The sequence below is a fragment of the Myotis nattereri genome, assembly GCF_964212035.1.
Source record: "Myotis nattereri genome assembly, chromosome: 1".
Lineage (NCBI taxonomy): Eukaryota > Metazoa > Chordata > Mammalia > Chiroptera > Vespertilionidae > Myotis > Myotis nattereri.
Genome location: NC_138075.1, coordinates 209,231,860 through 209,249,480, shown reverse-complemented (window position 1 = coordinate 209,249,480; position 17,621 = coordinate 209,231,860). Strand labels below are relative to the sequence as shown.

Here is a 17,621-nt window from a genome sequence, read left to right as displayed (position 1 = left end):
TATGTCATAAAAACTATAGGATTATATGTCATGAAGGAATTACTATAAATTTACTTAAGATTAGATGCAAACATGTCAGCCTTTCATATTAACTAATGCAATATTTTAATTTTCTCTTTTGTGTGAATTCCCTAAGTTACTTTCAGAAGCTGTAAAATGAGTCGGCTTCAAAAATCCACTTAACCCTTCCATAATAAGCAATGGAAGAACCGAAATACAAATGTCCTTAGAACACAATGTCCTTAGAACACTTATTACCTGTATGACAGATACCAGACATGCTTCTACCTCCTGCCCGTGGAGGGACAGACCTACCCGGTGTTTATATAGAAGTCCTCTTTGTGCACAGCCAGGCAGATGACATCACTGATGTTAATAGTGCCATTGGGAGTGGTAGACTTGTCATTTTCATAGTAACTCAGGAAGCCTCCTTCCAAAACACACCACTTTTTATTTGTCTCTAAGTATTTAAAACAAAACAAACAATTGAACTGCATCACAACTCTAATTTTAAAAAAAATACACAGTTTAAATAATGAGCGGATTCAAATAAATCTAATTTTCTATTCTGTGTAAAGAGCATGCTCTTGGTTCATGACATATAAAGTTGTCATACTCTGCTCTCAAAATATTAACAATCTAGGAGCAAGGGCTATACACGACAAAAATAGCTATGACACTGATGACCAGTGAATCAGGCAGAACCAGAAAGGACAGCTGCAAAAAACACTGAAACGGCAAAGACAGAGGTCCACATAGACTTGAAAAGTAAGACTATGGCTGACCTCAGGTGTGCAAAGGAAGAAGGGGTCTGAGCATGGAGTTCCCTTAATGCCTTAATTAGAGACTTAAATTCATCACTATGACCCGGAGGCCAAAAGGCCAAATCCAAGCCATCACTTGTTTCTGTAAGTGTCACTGAAATGCAGCCAGACCCACTCATTTACAGACTATCCGTGGCTGCTCTCTCGCTACAGGGGCAGATTTGAGTCCTGGCACAGACTACCTGGCCCACAAAGCTCAAAATACTACTTTTCAGAAGTCTGCTGAGTTTTGATTTGTAGTTGATGGTGAGCCATTAAAATGTTTCAGCAGAGGATTATCATCAGATTTGAGTCTTACACACTCTGCTCACTGTGAAAATGAATTTGAGAAGGTGAGGCCAGAGGCCAGGAACTAGTTAGGATAGTGTTGACAGAAGTCTATCTGCGAGATGGAAACAGCCCAAAGCAGGCCAGTGGGAGTGTAGTAGGGAGAAGAAAAGAGAAAGAGAGAAGGGAAGGAGGGACAGAGAAATGAGTACATGCATTGTGTCCTAAGGACATAAGCATATTATTGATTGGATGCATGAGGGGGAACTAATTAATGGTGACATTATTTTTAGCTTTGATTACAAAACAGACAGTGATATCTACCTTTATTTAAAAGAAAAGAAAGTATAGAGTTTTCGTGCATGTAATATAAATTTCCTTTTAGAGCACTGATTTAGAGATACCTTGGAAACCCAAGTAGAGATATATATTAGGTGATTACCTTATGGATTTGCATCTTGGAGCAAACAAAGATCTTGATAACTAGAAAATCTATAGAATGTAGGTAGTATTTGAAAACATAAGTAACCAAGGAGACAATCTTAGGGAAATTAAAATTGTAAAGAGTTGTCAACTATACTTTAATTAAAAATAATAATTATATATATAGTAACAGATGTAGAGGGGTTCTTGAAAGCAATGAAGCAAATGAGAAGAGACGGTGTATAAGAGAGAAAAGGGGTAGAGTATTTAGAAAAGGAATGATTGCTGCTAATAAATAAGCAAAGAGATCTAATAAAATAAGGGCTGAAAAAATGTCAGTTGGTCCTCATAGTAATGAGGTAATAAAGAGGATCTGTCTGTAGATTCAAACATTTCCTAATTTTGATCGTCATACTATGGATATTTCAGAGGAATGCCCTTATTTTGAAGAAATACAGACTGAGGTACCTAGGACTAAAGGGGCATCAAGCAATTCTGAGGATATGTACGCCCATGAGTAACAGGTAAAATGCTAATATTTGGGATGTCTGCTGGAAGCTATATGGGAATTCTTTGTACTATACTTGCAACTTTTCTGTAGGTCTGAAATTATGTTACAATAATTAAAAATTAAAAGTTAAAGAAATATTATTGTCACTCATTAAATTTCCCTATATCATAGGGTGGGGTAGTTTTGAGAAGTAGAACAAAAGAGAAAAATAAGAGTGTTTAGCCTCAAACACCAGCACAAGGAGAAACACCCCCAAGGAAGACCCCTGAGAGCTGTAGGGTCACTGAATTCTGAGAAACTGACAGCCAGACGAAAAGCTGAATCATAGCCAGCAGAAGAAAACCGGCAGGAGGAGACAGCACCCAGAGTTTCTTTATGGGTCCTGGGAAAGAAGCTAACCAAGACCCAATCAATTCCTGATAGACTGTTCCAGGGCCTCAAATTCTGAGTCACAGAGTATATATAACTCTGCACACTTACATGGAAGTCACAAAAGGCCATTATGTTTAAATGAGTATTTATTGTAGATTTCTAAAATATAAGAAAAACAAAAGTTAAAGAATTTATCAATTGGAGTTAGGAAATGACTTCGAAACAATGTACTCAGATGCCTAGAATAAATTCATGGGGAATAAAGCACAAAATGTACATTTATTCAGTACTCAGCTGATCACTGGCACATTTTAGGAATTTCACCCAGTCCTTAGGCCAGTGGTTCTCAACCTTGGCTGCACATTAGAATCATCTGGGAATCTTTTTAAAATCCTGATTTCTGGGCCTCATCCTCCGGAAATTCTGTTTCTTTGTTATGGGGTGGGGCCACAACATTAGTAACAAAGAAACAGAATTTCCGGAGGATGAGGCCCAGAAACCAGGATTCTAAAAAGATTCCCAGGTGATTCTAATGTGCAGCCAAAGTTGAGAACCACTGCCTTAGGCAGTTTGTAATCCAATCGAAGGGGAGCTGTGTTTGGAATAACAACCATCAGGTGGGCCCTTTCAGGTGAGAATCATTCTCAGAGGGAAGCCACCCTCAGTCTGAAGTGAAAAGAAAAATTTCATAGGAAAACACAGCTTTTGAAATAGTCATTTATGACTGAAAAGGCATGCTTCTAAAGCAGCAAAAAAATGCATTCTGAACTGCAGTCATTCCATAATTCTGGGAAGTCACAGGAAGGGGACAGTGCTGAAAGCTGATTTGGCCAGAGACTCAGGTTACACATGAAGTTGGGAAAGGGAAGCAAGATTGCAGGCTCAAGGCAGAGGCCAGGCCCCCAGAGCCTCACATGACAGGTGTTCAGGAGTCCGTGCCTTTCTCAGCAGACAAGTGGGAGCCCTTGGACAGTCTTAAATAAAAAGTGCCAAATACATGATGCATACAATAAATGTAAATGAGGAATCTAATTATGCAAATTTCAATGGGAAACAAATGACAGGGCTCTTTAAAAAGGTGAGTACAAACTCATTTCCAGTTAGAAATATGGGCTTATGGAGATCTAGTTCTATTGCATTATCATCAGTACTACCCTTGATTAGCTTCATTTTACTGGTGTAAGGAAAACGGGCCAGAGGTCAGACAAGGGAGGCAGAAATATTACCTTTGGGGATTTATAATGACAAAGCTGGGATAGCAAATCTTGACATTCCTATTCATTTGGGAAGCGAGGAAAAGCTTTAACAAAATTATGTCGGTTTGCATTGGTCTGCGTAGGCCAATTTGGACACGGTCTGCAGACTAGGACCTTGAGAAATGTCGCTACCATCCATGACACCTTGTTGGCTACAGAAGTAGTCTTACTGTTACTCAGTTACTCAAAGATATCCACCAGAAACAAAGCAGGGGCCACTCTCAACGAATAACCCTAAGAATGTAAGCTGTTTAACGGATAAGAGGCCATGGGTACAGTGGTTGGACTGACTGGAGAGGCTGTTGACTCCTATTCTATCTTAATGTTTAGACCAGGGAAGACAAACATTACTAGAATGTCCTCAAGCACAGGTAAAGGACTCCAGAGGAGATCTATTGAAATGCAGCTGTGGAGTGAAATGAATACCACAGTTTGACACCTGGGCTGTCACCTACAGCCGGGAGAACATATCTAAACTCAAGGGCCAACTGGAAACCAGAAGCAGCCCTTCTGCTGCTCCGCCTCCTCCTCATGGTTTCCTCATCACCACATTTATGTGCCATGCATTCTTCTACACACTTTATGTTCATTAACTCACTGAGTCCTAGAACAGGCCTCTTAGGTCATTCCTGTTATGACAAACCCCTTCCTTGTCTCCTGTAGACAGGCACAAAGCAGCCCATTGACTTTCCCCAGGTCACACAAGGGCTTAGCATCAGGGCTGGAGGTGAACCAGGCGGTCAGCTCGTGAAGCTATGGTCGTGATTACTTCACATGCTACCTCTCGGAGCCTGTTACACCTCTGAAACAAATACACCCATTTTTAATGTGTTAGGGTAGAGTGGAGGTCATACCTTCTAACACCTATGTGCACAATAAGGCTGAGATAATTCAGGTAAAACTATTATTTGTAGAAAGCATAAATAAGTCATTTCCTCATGAAGAATTTCCTAACCTGATTGTATTCAGCATCCACTGAAACTAAGAATACACACTAGGAATCCTTTTCATTTTAAATAAATGTGTTTTAGCCTTGAAGAAACGTTTAAAAACTACACAAGCTAGGCACTTAACAGATAATCAAAAATCCTCAATGCTAATCTATGAAATTAAATATAAATAAATGATACAGTTTCTAATAGTAAACCCTCTCAATGACTTTCTTTTTAGAAATCAAACACTGGCGCTGGCCAGTCTGGCTCAGTGGATAGAGCATTGGCTCGCAGACTGAAGGGCCCCAGGTTCGATTCCAGTCAAGGGCATGTACCTCGGTTGCAGGCTAGACTCTGGCCCTGGTACGTGCATATGTGGGAGACAGCTAATCGATGTGTCTCTCTCACATCAATGTTTCTCTCTCTGTGTCTCTCCCTCTAAAGAGAGAATGTTCCTTCCACTTTCTCTCTCTAGAAATCAATGGAAAAATATCCTCAGGTGAGGATTTAAAAAAAAAGAAATCAAACTTGTGTCAACAAATCAAAGTAAGATGCTAAAAGGAAAAAATTCGGTGGAGGGGAGAAAACAGAAAACAAAGGCAGGATGCTATTCTTCAGCTCTGTACTTAGGTTTAACAGGAGCTATCAATCTTTCTTTCCATGAACACTAAATTGAGAAGGAAAAGAAAAATACAGATCAGTCTTCATAACCAGAGGCTAGAAGAACTTCAAACCCTGAACACCTGAGCTGACAGTTTGAAGCCTCCGTAACTCTCTGAAGGGCCGCATGCACTTTGTTCCCTGGCTTTTTCTTGGTTTTCAATCATTTTGCCCCATGGCATCCGGACAAGCACTGATGGAGTGGTGCGGCCCAGGTGCTTGCCATTCAGAGGCCAAGGTGGCAACCACACTTGAATCTCTAAATCTTTCCGAATAATTCATCTTTCCATAAAGCTGGCGCTCAACAGGAGTAACACCACTACAGGATCTTGAGGGCAAAGCAAGAAAAGAAAAAAACAAAAACACCAGAACTTCATGCTTCTTGGTAGTTTGACTTTTTCTTCTTCATTCTCTTTTATTTTTATTTTTATTGATTAAGGTATTACATATGTGTCCTTATCCCCCCATTTCTTCTTCATTCTTAAGTAGGCTCTTTCTGAACAAAATATGCTTTTTTGCCAGCAGTGATACATGTTTGTACACAGGGGAAAAACAAAACATTAACAAGTCACGTACACTTTTACACTGGTAGTACTGTGACTAGAGAAATGGTCATTTATTGGACAAGTAGCTACGACATGATTACTATGTGTTGACACAGTTTTAGGCAACAAAGATTTGGTAATCCCAAATAAACCAGAAAATGCTGATGCTTTGTTGGGCTTTCACTCCAGAGGGAAAGAGAAACAAATCAATGAAGGAGAATCACCTTCACGCGCTAAGTGCCAGGATGGAAATAAGTGGCAGACTATAAAAGGAAGAGCTGGCAGTGAGCACAAACTTTAGCAAAGTGCCAAAGTGGCCTTCTGAGTAGGTGAATTGATCCCTGAAAGAGGACAAGGAGCCAAAATGGGGAGGGGCCTCCTTGCAGAGTGAACAGCAATTGCAAAGGGAGGCAGAAAAGAAGAGGCATGTTGTAGAAACAGACAGGAAACCAGTATGGCTTTTGGAGAATGGTTTGGAAGGAACTAGCATAGGTATTGGCAGACAAATAGGGAGGCTGTAACAGCCCAGGGAGGGCATGATGGTGCCGGGGCTAGGCTATGAGGGGAGATGGAGAGTAGCCAACTGATTCATAACCCATTTTGAGTTTGAAATGAGAGACCTTCCCGAAATATTGGATGGAAGAAAAGAAGATGATCAAAGAATACCCTGCCAGGAGATTATATCCAATACAATTATTTCTGTGTGTTACATAGCCAAAGTATAAAAGTTCAATTTCATATTATTTAAAAGAGATTGTTCCAAAATGAGAAAACATCCCTAATTAAATTGCACAGAGAATGCACTAGTTTCTATTTTTTAAATTTTAACCAAAAAAATCTATAGTTAATTTTAAAAGATAAAAGGAAACAGTGATTTAGTTAAAGTTTAAAACATCAGTCTTCAAGTGATTAAGAAAAAAATCAAACCATATTTCAAGGAAGTCTATAAATGGTATAACCACAATTGTCAAAAAATAACTAATCTTATTTTTAGCCTGCAGGGTGCTCATGCTTTATTGAAAAGTTTCAGGAACAAAGTCTTCTATTTCAAGTTCCTATTTCATCCTCCTACAATGGTTTGAAGAGTTAAGTCTAGGACAGGGGTGGGCAAACTTTTTGACTCGAGGGCCACAATGGGTTCTTAAACTGGACCGGAGGGCCGGAACAAAAGCATGGATGGAGTGTTTGTGTGAACTAATATAAATTCAAAGTAAACATCATTACACAAAAGGGTACGGTCTTTTTTTTTTTTTAGTTTTATTCATTTCAAACAGGCCGGATCCGGCCCGTGGGCCGTAGTTTGCCCACGGCTGGTCTAGGATCTCCTACTATTTAGATGAAACATTCTAGAAAACTTGTAAACTTATTTGGAAGTGCATTAATTGTCTTATTACTCAATTATTACTTATTACTTAACTAGAGGCCTGGTGCATGAAAATTCGTGCACTGGGGGGGTGTTTCTCAGCCAGGCCTGCCCCTTCTCACAGTCCAGGAGACCTCAGGGGATGTCCTGGCAGATCAGGGGAAGGTACCGCCCCCATCACCCTGCTCTGCTGCCAGCTCTCAGCCCTCACTTCTTAGCACTGGCCCCACCCCCCCACCCACTGGTGGGTGGGGCGTGATCTGGGACCAGGCCAGCTGTGGGAGAGGCTGTGGGAGGTTGAGGCACAGCAGGTCATACCCCGTCCAGCCTCTGTGCAGGCGTGGCGCCGGGCCCAGGCCTGAAGCCGCTGCCTTTGTGACTGCCTCTGTGGAAGGGGCAGCACTGGGGCCTGGACCACGCAGCCCCTCTCCCGCTGCCTCTGTGGAAGGGGCCTTGGCGCTGGACCAGCCCACGCTGAGGCCTCTCCCACGCCACCTCTGCAAAAGGGGCCGCGTAGCCGCCTTCCTCCGCTCCCACAGCCTCGGCTTCGAGAGCTGCCTTCCTCCGCTCCCATGGCCACCACCTCTCCTGCACCACTGGCCCTCGGCCCTTGCAGCTGCTGTGGCTTTGTCAGGAAGGACATCCAGATGGTCGTCCGGAAGGCGACCGGTCTAATTAGCATATTACCCATTTATTAATATAGATTAGTATAGATAACTGCTGTAGTCAATTCAGATTATTCAGGTACTTTCTCCTTTCTGTTCAGTCAGCCTTGGACTATTTAAGGGTTAAACACTGGTAAGGAGGAACAGAAGATGAGAAAATGTCTGTGAAATTCATCGTTCATTATTGGGTTAGGGTGAGTTAAGGAAGACATAAAAACCAATTGTTGAAAGAAGCAAAAACATCTAAATTCAAAGAATAAAAGTGCTGTGCCACTGGCCAAAGTGCTACAATAACAATTATAACACAGCTCAGATGGAAAACACTGCTTCGTGCTGAATTCCTCCATTTTTTTCACGTGCAAATCAGCAAAATATCAGCTGTCTTACTGAGTTTTTATGAGGATTACAATTAATGTATGTAAATACCTAAAGCCTTACTAAAGGGCTGCTACTGTTTTCAGAAAAACCTAATGAAGTCCAGTTAATCCCAGTAGAATTCTGCTTGGGGAAATACTTTTTTGGAAAGAAAGCATTTACACTGAAATAATCACTTCAAGTGCACAAGAACCCAGATGAACACTTTAAAGTAAGTTCTTCATCCTACTGTTCCTCTGCTGGAGTAACAGAGCTGGGTCACAGCACCCAAGGGAACTAATGCCAGGCTCGAGGCCTCGGGATGCCCACCGTCACTGGGCCTGTGCAGCTTAATCTCTTACATTCTCTTTGTTCCAGGAAGACAGAGCTCATAGTTTCCTGCTATATTTCTAAAATTAGTTCAAATATTTGTCACAGGAGCATGAGGCCTGTGTCTTTTTCATTTTGGTATTTCTAATGCCTGCTTAACAGATGCCTGACACCAGGAGCTGATGGATCACTGCCTACAGGGCCTCGGCTCAGGTAATTCCCAAACCTAGAATATAGGTTGCTGAATCAAATCAATTCCCATCCGTATTTGGAAATCATGCTCAAGCTTTATTTTATACACACACACACACACACACACACACACACACAGTCCACCAGAACAAACTGAACTCCCTAATATTCCTTAGTATGCTGATAAAATAAGCACTGAAAACTTGTCACTTCTTCCTCTGCGTTCACATTCACCGATATTATCTCCCCAGTTAGGGTGTCTGTCCCTAAGGGAAGGGGCTGGGTTTCACATTTCTTTGGAATAACCTTTAAAACCTGAAACAGAATTGGTCGGCCCTGCGGTAGACATCAGTGAATTCTGTTGAGAATTCCCTCAGCATCCCCAACCCGGTGGTAAATCCCTGTCGCAGCTCACGAAATATTATCTGTGCCTGGAAGCATTTATAAATCCTAAAAGAACATATTTTTTCTACCACAAGATCAAATCTAATATCTTAAGGGGAAAAAAAATATCAAAATGTAAACCTAATTGTTTTGATAATGAAAGACAGTTTTATCGGTAACCAAGCCTAAAAATAGCAGGAAAGATACCTTCCAGCAGCTTTTTCTCTGCAGGGAGTTTGGAGGCAGCAGAAGGAGCCTGGTACAAAAAGTCACAGAGGAACGTGCACTGGGCGGACTCTTGACTTACTCCACCTTCGAAATGAGCATCGTGTTGAGGGAAATCTGGAGAAATTGCAGAAATAATGCATTTGACATCTAAAATGTAAACAACTTTCCCTTTGCCTATGAATATGCAGGGGAGGTTTGAGCTAGAAGAAAAACTACTTCAAATATACCACAGAATAAATACACAGAAATATTTATTTTACTTTGCATAAAACTTGCAAAAATAGGCACTTACGTTGTGTTTATTATTCATATATGAAAATCGGGTCTGATTTTGGTGGAAATGATAATGTAGGATTAACTGTTTTAATCTTCCATTTGTAAGATTAGAGAAACGTAAAAGAATTCCTAGACTTTTTCTTAAAATAAAATGTACTCTGACGCATCTTCCATCTTGTTGGTAGTTATATTTTTCTTCATTCTGATGGCTTTTCTTATTTGAGAAATAAACACATATGGGCTTCTGTCCATTTAGGGACACATCAGAAGAAACCAGGCTAAAGAAGGGATGGGGGCTCACCTGAGAACTTGTTGTGGTAGAGAAATTCCATCTGCAGACTCTGCCCAGCCTTCTTGGCCAGCTGGTAGGGGGTGCTGTGCACGGGGTCTCCGGTTGCACACATGACATCTGCTCCACTGAAGAGCAAAGCCATTGTTTCCAGAACATCCGATTTCACCACAGCAGCACACAGAGCCTGGCCATTGAAAGAAAATACAACTCTTAAAGGAAGAAAATGCAATACTAGCTATTAAAATGAGTGCAAGTCTGTCCATTTACGATATGAAGTCTGTATTCCTTCTTAACTAAGAAATATAATTATACGTGTGCCCTGAATTAAACAATAGGCACAAACGGCCTGCTTTGCATGAATTTAAATTATAACCCAAGACCTCCAAGCCTCAATTCATTGTTTTGTAGCTGTGATGTTCCAAACCTTCTAATCCAGAATATTTGCTCTGGAAGACACTTTTTCTACTTACATACAATGATAATGACTGATGCTCAGAAAATTCTAAATGTTTCAAATGTAATAATGTATCCACTGAATGTTTTGTCATATGAATGTATGTACGCATGCGTATGTGTATGTATGTAATTTCCAGCCTAATTGGGATCTGTATATTTGTTCAATTATTGTTGTGCTGTGGTAATTTGAAAGATGAGCTCCAATTCAGAATCTTTCCTTTTGGGGGAAGGGTAATGTAGTGAGCAGGAACAGTAAACAGACACAATAAAACATTTCGGACCTATATTAATAAGCTACCTTTACATCTCTTCTCATCCTCCTTCCTGCTTCCTCACTTTGTTGGCTTCCCATTTTCTTCCAAACCCTCTGATTTGGCACCCTGATTCCATCTCACTTCAGCCTCAGGTTCACTATTTACCTTCTCTCTGACGTGGTGCATCTGGACGGGTCACTAATTTGCCCTCCACACTGCAACCTCAGGGTAATCGCTCATTAGCTACCCCAATGGGCAGCTCGGAGTGTGCAGCCAAGGAGTCCCAGAATGTATTCACAGTTCCTGTCTACTAGTTAAAAAATACTTCTCTTTTCCACCATGGTCTAGATGACGTCCAGAATTTCCTTCACTTCAGAATCAAGAAGCCTGAATTCTTGACCTGGCACTAGATGATCTTGGGCAATCCTTTCTCCAAACTCTCTGGGTCTTAGTTTTTTGACACATGAAAAATGAGGGTGCTACAAAACGTAACAGCTAATGTGCCTTCCACTTTGACCACCTTCTCACTGTAATTATATGTATTTCTTCTTCTTGTCTCTTTCATCATCTTAGTCTTATCCTTCACAACACTCTATTTGTTATGGCCTATTTATTGAAGTTCATCTGCTTATGGTCAGTCTTTCCTACTGAAGATCACTCTCATGAATGAAATAAGCACTTCTACTTTTTACTACAAACTGTATCCCCAACACTAAAAGATAATCCAGCAAGCTGTAAGTATGCAATAAATATCTATTTACCAAGAACACTCAATGGGGAAAGGATATTCTCTTCAACAAATGAGGTTGGGAAGCTGGATAACCACATACAGAAAAATGAAATTGGACCCTATCTTATACCACTCACATAAACTAACTCGAGCCCTGGCCCAGTGGCTCAGTTGGTTGGAGTGTCATCTTATGCATCTTATGCATCAAAAAGGTGGCGGGTTCGATTCCAAGTCACAGCAAATACCTAGGTTGCGGGTTCAATTCCTTGTTAGGGCACATACAGGAGGCAACCAATCAATGTTTCACTCTCAGATGGATGTCTCTCTCTCTCTAGAAATTAATAAAATCATATATCAGTGGTTCTCAACCTTCTGGCCCTTTAAAACAGTTCCTCATGTTGTGACACCCAACCATATAATTATTTTCATTGCTACTTCATAACTGTAATGTTGCTACTATTATGAATCGTAATGTAAATATCTGATATGCAGGATGATCTTAGGCGACCCTGTGAAAAGGTTGTTTGACCGCCAAAGGGGTCGCGACCCAAAGGTTGAGAACCACTGACATATATCCTTGGGTGAGGATTAAAAAAAATTAACTCAAATGTACTAAAGAATTAAAAATAAAATCTGATACTGTAATACAGTAATCTTCTTGACATAGGTCTTGGCAATGATTTTTGAATATGACACCAAAAGTACAAGCAACAAAAGCAAAAATCAGTAAGTGGGACTACATCAAACTTAAAAGCTTCTGCACAGCAAAACAATCAACAAAATGAAAAGGCAACCTAACGAATAGGAGAAAGTATCTGCAAACCATATGCTATCCAAAGGGTGACTATCCAAAATCCAACATATATAAAGGACACATACAACTCAACTTCTAAAAATCTGATTCAGTAATGGGCACAGAAACAAATTAGACAGCTTTCCAAAGAAGACATCCAAATGGCCAACAGGTACATGAAAGGATGTTCAACATCACTAATCATCAGGGAAATGTAAATGAAAACCACAATGAGATATCGCCTCACACCTGTCAGAATGGCTATGCTGGAGAAGACAAGAAATAACAAGTGTTGATGGGGATGTGGAGAAAAGGGAACCCTTGTGCACTGCTGGTGGGAATACAATTTAGTTCAGCCACGTTGGAAAACAGCATCAATATTCCTCAAAAGACTTAAAAATACAGTTATCACAGGATACAGCAACCCCCATTCTGAATATATATATGAAATAAAAACAGAATATTGAAAAGATATCAGCATTCTGATGTTCACTGCAGCATTATTTTTCACAATAGCCAAGATATGGAAACAACCCAAGTGTCCCTCATTAAATGAGTGAAGATCAAGTGGGTAGCATAAAATGGTCACAAAAGACCTGGAATCACTCAGCCAAAAGCAAGTGACAGTTCAAATCAACGGCACTAAGCAAAGCATTGCTTGTAACAATAAGTTAAGTAAATAATGCTAATTCTGGTGACAGCAAGTCAGCAATGTATGAGCTGAAGCGTGTCCCGTCCCTAAAATAGGGAAAGTTGTCAGGGGTTTAAGAATAATGGGATCTGCCTACGTTAGCTGAAATCTTGTGGACAGAGAGTTTATCTGCCACTGATGACAACTCTTAAGAGAAACAATGAGAAACCATGGATAAAGTCTCACAAAAGGAAATAAAATGAGATTATGCAATAATTTCATCAAATAGCAAAATATTTTTTATTTCTTTCCAAAATCCTTGGCACATATTTAATAAGATACTAAAATGCATGTCTATTGTTATGCTCTATTGGATACCTTATTTAATTCTTCCTTGGTGAGAGATGCCAAAAGGGTTTTTCTGAATCTCCCTTCTTTGTACTTCTGGGTAATGAAGGTTTTTCTCTTTTCTACAGGCGCGTCCATGTGTAATTCTTCATCTTTTTGAAGGTTACCAGCCCAAAAGTCATTTGCTCTTTTGTTTCCAATGACAATAAAAAGCTGAATTATCAAAAAATTATAAGATATATCAGTTCCTAAAATATGACTTAAATCTGCAGAAAACTGACTCACATGATAAATGAAAGCATAACTTAGTATAAAATATGCAAAAACACAGGAAAGATCCAACTTTTTCAGGAAGATGGAGTGTGAAAGCAGACACGATTTCTATTTTAAATACAGTCTAGCTGCTCTTAATAACAGAAGATTAGCAAGGAAGGAAATTGCAAGCCACACAAATTGCAGCCAAAGCATGATTATTTTTTGAAGCTCACATTGAGACAGATTCATTTAAAATGGCTGAGTAGGTGGACTAGTGTGGCTGAGAGTGGTGCTGAAACGGAGCAGAAAATGGAACTGGGAGACAGCAAGTTAGACATAATCACAGTTAATGACACAGCATGGCCAAGATGAAGAATGGCAAATTTTTCCCAATGTTTTCATCACTTTTCTAATATTATATCCATGCTGGGTTAAAAAGAAAGTAAATTCTGGCTTAACGACAGAGCTGCCAAGCCCTTAAAAGTAGTTATTACAATTAAAGCTCCGTGTACTTCTTTATCTTTAAAATAACTATTCATTTAGGAAGCATTATGAAAGTTAAAGTAGAAAGTTGCTACTATCAAAGAAGCTATAAGCCATTTCTCTACTGTGGTGAGAAGGTGCTCAAGGAGTTCCTAACGTAAGCTCCTAACGGGCATCTCTCCTCCCAGACCTCTGCTCACCACTACCACCACCACAGTAAGACTGAACTTACCTCAATGAGTTCATTACTCCAAATGCTTGCATCCATTTTTAGACTTCTAACCTTGGAATCTTTTGGTCCTAAAGATCTATGTTGTCCTAAAGTCAAAAAACAGTTGCATTCTATTTTAATTCATATGCAAATGTATTTACCTTTTTAAAACAGTGTTTATGTGTGCATGGATGTTTGTGTTTATATATTTTTTTTCAACTGAAAATACACTGATGTCTATTTCCACCCAGGAGTAGTGATGGTGTTTATACAGAAATCATAACCAACCACAGTGAAGTTAACAGTAATCACCTTCATCACCATCTTATACTGGCATAAAACTATACTCTTAAAGGTGTGTATAGATGTGCATGTGTGTACATATGTGTGCATGCACGCATGTATGTATACCCATACATATATAATTTTTGCATCGTTTGGTAATTAATTAGAAATAGTAGGTCACTGAAAATATTTTATAATGGGTCTGTGTAAATTACATGTATATGAAAACAGTTATTATCCCTTTATTCTTAAAAAAAACTAGCTACAACTCTATATGGGTATTTAATCTTCAATGGAGTCTTTTAAAAAAAAAAAATATATATATATATATATATATATATATTTCTATTAATTTCAGAGAGGAAGCGTGAGGGAGAGAGAGATAGAAACATCAATGATGAGAGAGAATCATCTATCGGCTGCCTCCCACACACCCCACGCTAGCGATCAAGCCCACAACCAGACATGTACCCTGACCAGGAACTGAACTGTGACCTCCTGGTTCAAAGGCCTACACTCAACCACTTAGCCCAGGGGTGGGCAAACTTTTTGACTCGAGGGCCACAATGGGTTCTTAAACTGGACCGGAGGGCCGGAACAAAAGCATGGATGGAGTGTTTGTGTGAACTAATATAAATTCAAAGTAAACATCATTACATAAAAGGGTATGGTCTTTTTTTTCAATAGTTTTATTCTTTTCAAACGGGCCGGATCCAGCCCGCGGCCGTAGTTTGCCCACGGCTGACTTAGCCACTCCGGGCTTAAGTGGATTCTTTATTCTACTACTGTATGCATGGTAGAGAATAACAGCCCAGCATTCTATTATTACCAGTTCAATTCTGCGGTATAAATCAACATTTAGTCGTTACCAACAAAGTCACGTTCAGATGCTTTATTGTCTAAACTCCTGAGAAGGAAAAAGGTACATAAGACATTACCTCTGATCTTAAGAACTTTCTTCCTTAAAGCATGAAAGAGTTCCTCTCTCTGCCTTAAAAAGGTTCCTCTCCTCTGGTCTTTGAGATGGAAACTACTCCGAACACAAAGCCCTGGAACTCCCAGGGCGGGAATTTGCACAGGTCTGCATCTATAAAGACCACCTAAAAGCAACTGGGATCACACTGAGAACCAAGCAGGAAGAACTGGACAGAGTAGCCGAGACAAGAAATGACAGAATCTGAGTTAAGGCAACAGAAAGAGAAACAAGGTGAAGGGCAGATTTAGAACCACCACAAAGATGAAACTGACGGACCCGGTGTCCTGCGAGGACAGGGGGAGGGTCAGGAGGCTCTCTGGGACTTTAAGCTTTACTGTAGGTGGGCAGGACTGTTCCGACCAGGATCTGGAATATAGGAGAAAGTGCAGTTTCATGTAATGAGCTGGCCATCAATGAGAGCTCCATTTTTAACATGTTATTTTTTGAGGGATCTTGGGCAAATCTAAGAGGTTCTAGTAGGTAGATATAAGAGTGTTGGTTTCTAACAGTCATCTGCATAAAAATGAGTGCTGAAGTCCAAGGATAAAAATCACCCCTCAGGAACATCCAGTGGAAGAACAGCAGAGCATGAAACCCCAGGGAAACACCTATTTCAGGAGCAGGCAGAGGAAAAGCAGCCCGAGAAAGGATGAGCAGAGTAGAAAGAGCACAGGAGGAAATGGTCTCCTGGAAGCTGAGGGAGGATGGGAAGTCTTAAAGCATCAGATTGTTAAATATCGCAGAAGACAATAAAGACTGGAGCTGACCACACAGACATGGAGAGGTAGAATACATTGGTAAATGTGGGGAGAATAATTTTACTAGAGTAGAGAGAAAAGAAGACTGATCAGAGATGCTAAAGAAAAACTAGGAAGTTAAGGATATGAAGAAAACCCGTGCAGACGACTACTCTTGAGAGCCTTTGTCTATTAAAGAAAAAAGGGACAAAGATTGATACACAGAAGGGAATGGTTACATTTTCAGGAAGCTAGCGTTAACAGGTCAGACTAAGGCTGGTTTATATACTGGAACAAAAGGAACCACAGTTGAACAGCTACATAGAGAGTGAGAAGAAAGGAAAGAAAGGGAGCATAGGTAGAAAGAACAGCCTTGGACAACACAAAGGCTATGTCTTCCTGAGGCTGGAAAGGAACATCTGCAAAGTAGAGGGGGATTAATGGATGCTCTTTGTTGCTGCTATTGATGTTGTTAATTAGCTGTTTGGGAAATCTATCCTGTGGTGATGAGAAATGTGGTCGAACTGAGAGTATTAAGAGTTTAAAGCAGCCCTGACTGGTTTGGCTCAGTGGGTAGAGCGTCAGCCTAAGGATTGAAGGGTCCCGGGTTTGATTCCGGTCAAGGGCATGTACCTTGGTTGCGGGCACATCACCAGTAGGGAGTGTGCAGAAGGCAGCTGATCGATGTTTCTCTCTCATAGATGTTTCTAGCTCTCTATCCCTCTCCCTTCCTCTCTGTAAAAAGTCAATAAAATAGCCCTAACCGGTTTGGCTCAGTGGATAGAGCATTGGCCTGCGGACTGAAGGGTCCCAGGTTCAATCCCGGTCAAGGGCATGTACCTTGGTTGCGGGCACATCCCCAGTGAGAGGTGTGCAGGAGGCAGCTGATCGATGTTTCTCTCTCATCTATCTTTCTCTCTATCCCTCTCCCTTCCTCTCTGTAAAAAGTCAATAGGGCATATTTGAAAAAAAGAAAAAATCAATAAAATATATTAAAGAAAATATTTTAATTAAAAAAAAAGAGTTTAAAGCAACTGTTCTTGTCTTGGCTCCAGCTGACTTAGGTGCTTCTCCTCCATGTCACTCAATGAAACCTGTACTCTACTCTTGCCCTCATCCTCCTCTATTATAATCACTATTGATCTGCTGCTGCAGGAAATCCCATGCCTTCTACATCTTTTTTTTTTTTAATATACTTTATTGATTTCTTACAGAGATGAAAGGAGAGAGATAGAGAGCTAGAAACATCGATGAGAGAGAAACATCGATCAGCTGCCTCCTGCACATCTTCCACTGGGGATGTGCCCGCAACCCAGGTACATGCCCTTGACCGGAATCGAACCTGGGACCCTTCAGTCCGCAGGGCGACGCTCTATCCACTGAGCCAAACCGGCTTTGGCGCCTTCTACATCTTTTTAATTCCTAGGCCAGCACAGTACCTGGCAGAGCAAAAAGATGCATTAAAGTTTGGGTTGGGGCTAACTTTCTCCAAGATCTCCACGGTTTCACACCTACGCTGGGGTCCACTGCCTGCACTCACTTGGACAACTGTCTGAGCTCCCAATACAGAGAACTAGCAGACAGTCTG

At 40.6% G+C, this 17,621-nt stretch overlaps 1 protein-coding gene across 1 annotated transcript in view; it reads right to left on the bottom strand.

The window, feature by feature from the left end:
* Nucleotides 1–17,621, bottom strand: part of ARAP2 (ArfGAP with RhoGAP domain, ankyrin repeat and PH domain 2) — a 154,684-nt gene that overhangs the window by 68,754 nt on the left and 68,309 nt on the right. Inside the window, exons 12-16 of the mRNA XM_081089492.1 lie at nucleotides 14,057–14,142; nucleotides 13,117–13,299; nucleotides 9,884–10,058; nucleotides 9,286–9,420; nucleotides 316–460 (exon numbers count right to left, since the gene is read on the bottom strand). Of these exons, the coding sequence (XP_080945618.1) occupies nucleotides 316–460; nucleotides 9,286–9,420; nucleotides 9,884–10,058; nucleotides 13,117–13,299; nucleotides 14,057–14,142 (724 nt within the window). The remainder of the gene's footprint in view (nucleotides 1–315; nucleotides 461–9,285; nucleotides 9,421–9,883; nucleotides 10,059–13,116; nucleotides 13,300–14,056; nucleotides 14,143–17,621) is intronic.